Source organism: Solanum verrucosum, unplaced genomic scaffold (genome assembly GCF_900185275.1).
Source record: "Solanum verrucosum unplaced genomic scaffold, falcon-dt-bn FXZP01000823.1, whole genome shotgun sequence".
Lineage (NCBI taxonomy): Eukaryota > Viridiplantae > Streptophyta > Magnoliopsida > Solanales > Solanaceae > Solanum > Solanum verrucosum.
This window is the reverse complement of record NW_026019834.1, coordinates 184,784-191,153: the sequence shown is the minus strand read 5'-3', so window position 1 is coordinate 191,153 and position 6,370 is coordinate 184,784. Positions and strand designations below refer to the sequence as shown.

Sequence of the window (6,370 nt, the reverse complement as noted above, 5' to 3'; positions counted from 1 at the left end):
AACGCGACAATGAAACTTTATATGTAAACAAATTCTCTGTGGGATCGATCTCAACTCAGGTTGAGTTTTGTAAATTGACAACGACCGTTTGTACTCCTTATTAGGGGTGTAATTTTGGACGTATCAAATTTTGGCGCCACTGTCAAGGAATTTCAATTTAGAAGTGTTTTACTAGATTTTATTCAATTTGTAGTTATATTTCCTAATTTTACGTTTTGTCCTGTGTTTGTGTCTCTTTCAGGTGAGTGCTACTGTGTATGCCAAGTACCAGGAGTAAAGGAGTTTCATTGACCCCTTACGACTCACAACTCGAAAAGACTCTTTGAAAAATGGTGAATGCACAAGAACTGGAGGCACAATGACAAAGGTTGGGACTAGAAGTTGAAGCCGCTGCAAGAGGTGCTCAACAGAACGACGGTAACAACCAACCTCGGGTGGTAGATGAGAATAGAGAAGTGGATGGATTGATTCCTCCCTAGCGCCAACCAATGGCTCCAAGGGTTAGAGCCCAGCATCCAGCGCACATGATGTATGATAAAGATGATGCAGATTTGGATGGGACTGGAGCCACTGGAGCGATAGTGTTACATGCACTACCTCCAGGTGTTAAGTTCACAATCACCAGCACTATGATTCAATTGTTGAACCTTAAAGGTATGTTTAGGGGTGCAGCTGGTGATGATGCAAATCAGCACTTGATGAACTTTGTGGCTATCTGTAAGTCACAAGAGATTCCTGGAGTAAACCAAACAATAATGAGATTGAGGCTGTTTCCATTGCCTCTTACTGGAGAGGCGACTAACTGGTTGAATGAGATGCCAGATGACTCCATCAGAATTTGGAATGAGTTGAAGGAAGCTTTCCTGGAACGATTCTTCCCAGAATCAAAAGAGCTGCAGATGAAGGACGAGATTAGTACACACAAGCAACTACCAGGAGAAGCCATGCATGATACTTGGTGGAGGTTCAGCCAAAAGTTAAAGAAATGCCCCAACCATGACCTTACCGATAGGCATCTTAAACAGGCCTTTTATAGGTCTCTGAATTATGTTACTAAACCTGTTGTTGATGCAGTTTGTGGAGGCTCATTTATGAGGAAGCCATTTGCAGAAAGCATACAGCTATTAGATGAGGTCTCAAAGAAAAATAGAGCATGGTATACTAGAGATGCAGAGGTAGGAGAGCTTGGGTATACGTTTGATCTTTCATCTGAACAAAGGAAGAGAGAAGAAGAAAGGGACCAAGACATGGCAGATATGAGGACTCAAATAGACTTGCTCACAAAGCAAATTTTTGCCAAGTCTGAAAAGGTGAATGTTGTGGGACAGAAGAACAGGTAGAAGATCAGGATCTTGACATTGATGAGGAAGCTAATTATTTGGGGAATCAAGGAGGTTTCCAGAATTATAACTTTGGAAATCAGGGTTACAATTCTGGAAATGCAGGTCGGAGCTATGCGAGAGATGGTCAGTATGAAAGGCAAGCAAATAGAGATCAAGGAAACTGGCAAAATAGAGAAGGGTATAGGACTGACCGCAGTGGTGTATATGTACCTCCAGGTAATAGACACCGGGGTAGTGGTAATTCTACCGGGTCTAAGCTGGAGGACATGATGGCTAAGGTACTTCAAAAGGTTGAGTCAACCGATGCAGAGGTGAAAGAAATGAGAGGTGACTTCTCGAGCATGGTCAGTTGGTGGACTCTCACACCACCTCCATAAAAAAAATAGAGTAGCAGTTGGGGCAACTCTCAGCCTCAATGAACCAGAGAAAGAACGGATCACTACCAAGTGATGCCATTCAAAATCCCAAGAAAGACGGACATTGCATGGCCATCGCCACTAGGAGTGGTAAAGATCTTTCTGACTTTATTTCTGCAGGTACCAATTATGAACAGGTCTTGGAGCAAGCTAGTAGAGAGAAGGATGAGAATATACAGGTAGACGATCTAAGAGAGGCTCAAAAATCTCAATCTAAAGCACAACCTTCGAGAGGAAAAGAGAAAGAGGTTCAGGAAAAACTGCCCTTACAGCAGATTCCCAGGCCACCTCCTCATTTCCCTCAAAGGCTCAAAAAGAAAGATGAAGATGGAAAGTTTACGAGATTCATCACCATGCTGAAACAACTTTCAGTAAATATTCCATTAGTTGAAGCCCTAGAGCAGATGCCAGGATATGCCAAGTTCATGAAAGACTTGGTCACCAAGAAAAGAGTCGTAAGTCATGATTTCTCTAACGATGTTCATCATTGCAGTGTCATTGCTACTAGATCTCTGGTGCAGAAAAAGGAGGATCCAGGTACATTCACAATATCATGCACCATTGGGTCAATCAAGTTTGCAAAAGCTTTATGTGATCTGTGAGCTAGCATAAATCTGATGCCTTTAGCCATTTATAAAAAGTTAGGTTTGGGAGTACCAAAACCTACAACAATGAGGTTGATGATGGCCGATAGGTCTGTAAAGAGGCAAGTGGGAATCCTATGTGATGTACTAGTAAAGGTGGATACTTTCATTTTTCCAGCTGATTTTGTGATTCTGGATTGCGAAGTAGATTTTGACGTTCCCAAAATTTTGGGAAGACCCTTTTTGGCCACGGGAAGAGCTTTAGTGGATGTTGAGAGTGGAGAGTTGAAATTCAGACTCAACACATATGAGGTAAGTTCAATATTTGCATGTCAATGAAACAACCATGAGATATGAATGTGATATCTGCAATAGAGATGGTCACTGATGAAGACATGAGGGTACCCATAGAAGAGAGAATAGCTGTTGAAACATTAGCAGCAATACTGATGAACTTTGATGCTGATTTCCGGTCTAACTATGTAGAGACCGTGAATGCCTTCCAGGGTATGGAAGCACATTCGTATGCTCCAAAGAAATTGGATTTGGACTTGAAAAACAGGCCAAGCTCTCCAGCGAAACCATCCATTGAGGAGCCACCAGTGTTAGAGCTGAAGCAATTACCCACTCACCTCAGGTATGTATTCTTAGGTACTAATAACATTTTACCTGTGATATTGGCGGCAAATTTGAATGAAGAGCAGGTACAAGAGGTGATCAAGGTTCTAAAAAGATATAAATGAGCCATTGGATGGACCATTGCTGATATAATTGGGATACCTCCAGGTATTTGCACACATAAAATTCATCTTGAGAAAGACTGTAGCCCGAGTATTGAACACCAACGGAGATTGAACCCACCTATGCAAGAGGTGGTTAAGAAATAAATAATCAAATGGTTAGATGTTGGGGTGGTCTACCCTATTTCTGATAGCCACTGGGTCAGTCCAGTGCAATGTGTGCCTAAAAAAGGAAGCATGATTGTGGTAGCAAATGCCAAGAATGAATTAGTCCGCAGAGACCAGTCACTGGATGGCGAGTGTGCATGGATTACATGAAGCTGAATAAATGGACTTTGAGGGATCATTTCCCCATGCCTTTCATGGACCAGATGCTTGACAGATTGGTAGGTAAATGATGGTATTGTTTCTTAGATGGATACTCTGGCTACAACCAGATATCAATTGCACCTGAAGATCAGGAAAAGACTACCTTCATATGTCCTTATGGCACCTTTGTGTTTAAACGAATGCCATTTGTATTATGTAATGCACCAGCCACATTTCAAAGGTGTATGATGTCCATCTTTTCAGACATGGTTGAGGACACTCTAGAGGTATTTATGGATGACTTTTCTGTAGTAGGGGATGCTTTTGATGACTGTTTGTTGAATCTTAGCAGGGCTTTATAGAGATGTGAGGAAGCCAACTTAGTGCTAAATTGGGAGAAGTGCTACTTCATGGTAAAAGAGGGCGTAGTCCTTGGACCCAAGGTGTCACAGAAAGGAATTGAGGTCGACAAGGCTAAGATTGAGGTGATTGAAAAATTACCTCCGCCAATCTATGTGAAGGGTGTGCGAAGCTTCCTAGGACACGCCGAATTTTATAGGCGTTTCATCAAAGACTTTTCAAAAATTGCACAACCCATGTGCAAGCTTTTAGAGAAGGAGATGAAATTTTTCTTTGATGAGGCATGCATTAAAGCTTTTGAGTGCAAAAATTTGATGTTGGGAAGAAGATGACAGACCTAGTGCCTAGTATAAGACTACGGCAGGTTGTACGGACCGTGGAAGACATTACGGGTCGTACAACTTGTCGTAGACCACACTTGAATATCAACCAAGTCCTCAGTTCAAGTTCATGGGCAGTATCACGGACCGTGGTTCACTCCACGGGCCGTGAAACCTTCTGTTAACATCCCTTGGTTAAATGACCAGAAATTTCTTGTGCACTCAAATTCTGTTTAAACTCCAAGAGGGACATCACGGTCCGTTGTTTATACCACGACTCATTCAAGTGCTTGAAGTGTTCCCTTGATTGTATCTTTAAATTTTTTTTTAGGTATTTAGTTTTTGTTAATATTGTTATTCCGTGGCCCTTCCCGATGATAGATTGGGTGACGACATTCTTAAGGCAAGGCGTCACGATGATATTACACAGGGGAAGTTTGAGTACCCGTTAGTTGATCGTTTCATTAATGATTGTACTGAATTGGTGTTTTGCTTCTCAGGTACAAAGGGTCCCAGAAGAAAGAATGCTAACAAATCTACCCCTGTCACCGCTTCACAATCAGAGGGTCATGGCGACTCCGAAGCAAGTGGGTCTGAGGTACAAATAAATGTTACACCTGAAGATCACTCACCTCGGGCTACTAGATCAGTGGTTAGGAGAGCTACTCTCCAGGACTCTCATCCTCAACCTGAAGAGAGAGAAAGTAGTTCCGAGAATGGGAAAAACTTGGGAAGTCAATATGATACTGCGGCTGGTAACCAATCTTCAAATGACTCGGGGGACAATGCTGAATCTGACAGCGGTTCGCAGGCCGACACAAGTACTACTCCACCTGTGGCTACCACAGAAGCTGAAACTGGAGTACGAGAGGAAATAGTTAATAGAGAGGATGAGGAGGAAATCACCGATGATGATGCCATAATGATGTATGTGAACGCTCAGGAACCTAAGACCACAGCTGATTGCTTGTTATCGCTCCACGTGGACTGTCAACAGGTCTAAAGAGTTCTTCGACAATGGTATTGTGAATAAGACTGGGGGTTTCAAGAATCGAGCAATTATGCCTAAGACTAGGGTAGTGGTAGCTGATGTCAAAGCATTCTCGGACATGTATTGCATATTTCAGCTCCATCAGTTCGATTGGATGGACAATTCACCTGGTGAATACTCTAGCCACCTGACTAGAGAATTTATTCCTCGTATGCAGCTACATTGATGAATTTTGTTGTGGATACAGAGACCATAAAGAGTGGACAGAAAGACATGGCTAGTACCTGGGGTCCACTCAACTCAATCATAGTTAAGGGCAAATCAATACGTATTTCTGAGGCGTCGATTAACAGACTGTTGTACGGCCCAGAATACTCTGCACCCGTTTCAGTTGGCCTTTTCGAAGGAAAACATCATGAGGTCACCAATGATGTTGCAACGGAAGATCAGACTTCTCGAGAAAGGGTTTTACGCTGGATTGCGAAGCAAATCGCCATAGATGGGGAAAATGCAGGTTGGGTCACCACAACTCCAACACTTATCACTAAAGCTTTGTTATCCTTCCCGACCAAGGTTTGGTGGGCTGTTGTCCGAGCGCAATTGAGACCGATGGCTAATGATAACACTTTGTCCCCCTCCTTGGCCTCGTTAGTAGCATGTCTTATGGTAGGTTACCCGGTCAATGCAGGAAGGATAATAGCAATCAAGATGAGAGACAGGGCACTAAATGAGAGAGTTGCACTTCCTTTTCCCTGTCTGATAGGGAAATTATGTTAAGGAGTGAATATTCCTCCGAACAGCCTAGTTGACAGATTGGGTGAAGCATTCAGACTAACCCAGGTTTCAAAAATCAAAGATGTCGCAAACTATCTCTTTGGCGCGAAATCTGCCGATGTAGGTACTTTAGTTATTATTCCACATGTCCCACTTGATACCCCCGAGGCAAGTAGAGATCCAGAACAGGGGGAGTCATTACAACCGTCCACAGAGGCACACCACCCCCAGCTTCAGCATCCCAGACATCAGGTACTTTTATCACTATCCCTATGCTTTTTCTTGAGAAATTGGTTGAAGAGCAGTGCCAGACCAGGACATTGGTAGACCAAATTGTGCTTGGGATGCCCCAGCTGATAGAGACAAAGGTATTAGCTGCGAAAAAGGAGATCAAAGATGAGATGAGGACAGAGCTATCAGTCTTAAAGGACAGAATGGATGGTTTGGAGAACCTTGTTCAGGATCGTTTCCAATCTACCGGTTCAGCAGATATTGAAGAGTTCAAAGCCTAGTTGGCCGAAATGTGCACTCAA

General features: G+C 43.0%; 1 protein-coding gene across 1 annotated transcript; it reads left to right on the top strand.

The window, feature by feature from the left end:
- Window positions 1-488: 488 nt before the first annotated feature.
- Window positions 489-2,361, top strand: LOC125813838 (uncharacterized). Its single transcript, XM_049493311.1, has 3 exons — window positions 489-1,310; window positions 1,424-1,670; window positions 1,880-2,361. The coding sequence occupies exons 1-3, from the start codon at window positions 489-491 to the stop codon at window positions 2,359-2,361; spliced, it is 1,551 nt and encodes a 516-aa protein (XP_049349268.1).
- The last annotated feature ends 4,009 nt before the right edge of the window (window positions 2,362-6,370 follow it).

Excerpts from the sequence above, each read along its gene's own strand:
- LOC125813838 (XM_049493311.1), top strand. The coding sequence starts at position 489 with ATGGCTCCAAGGGTTAGAGCCCAGCATCCAGCGCACATGATGTATGAT. Across the intron at positions 1,311-1,423 it reads TTTTTGCCAAGTCTGAAAAG|GGTTACAATTCTGGAAATGC; the intron begins GTGAATGTTGTG and ends TTTGGAAATCAG. Across the intron at positions 1,671-1,879 it reads AGAGGTGAAAGAAATGAGAG|GTACCAATTATGAACAGGTC; the intron begins GTGACTTCTCGA and ends TTATTTCTGCAG.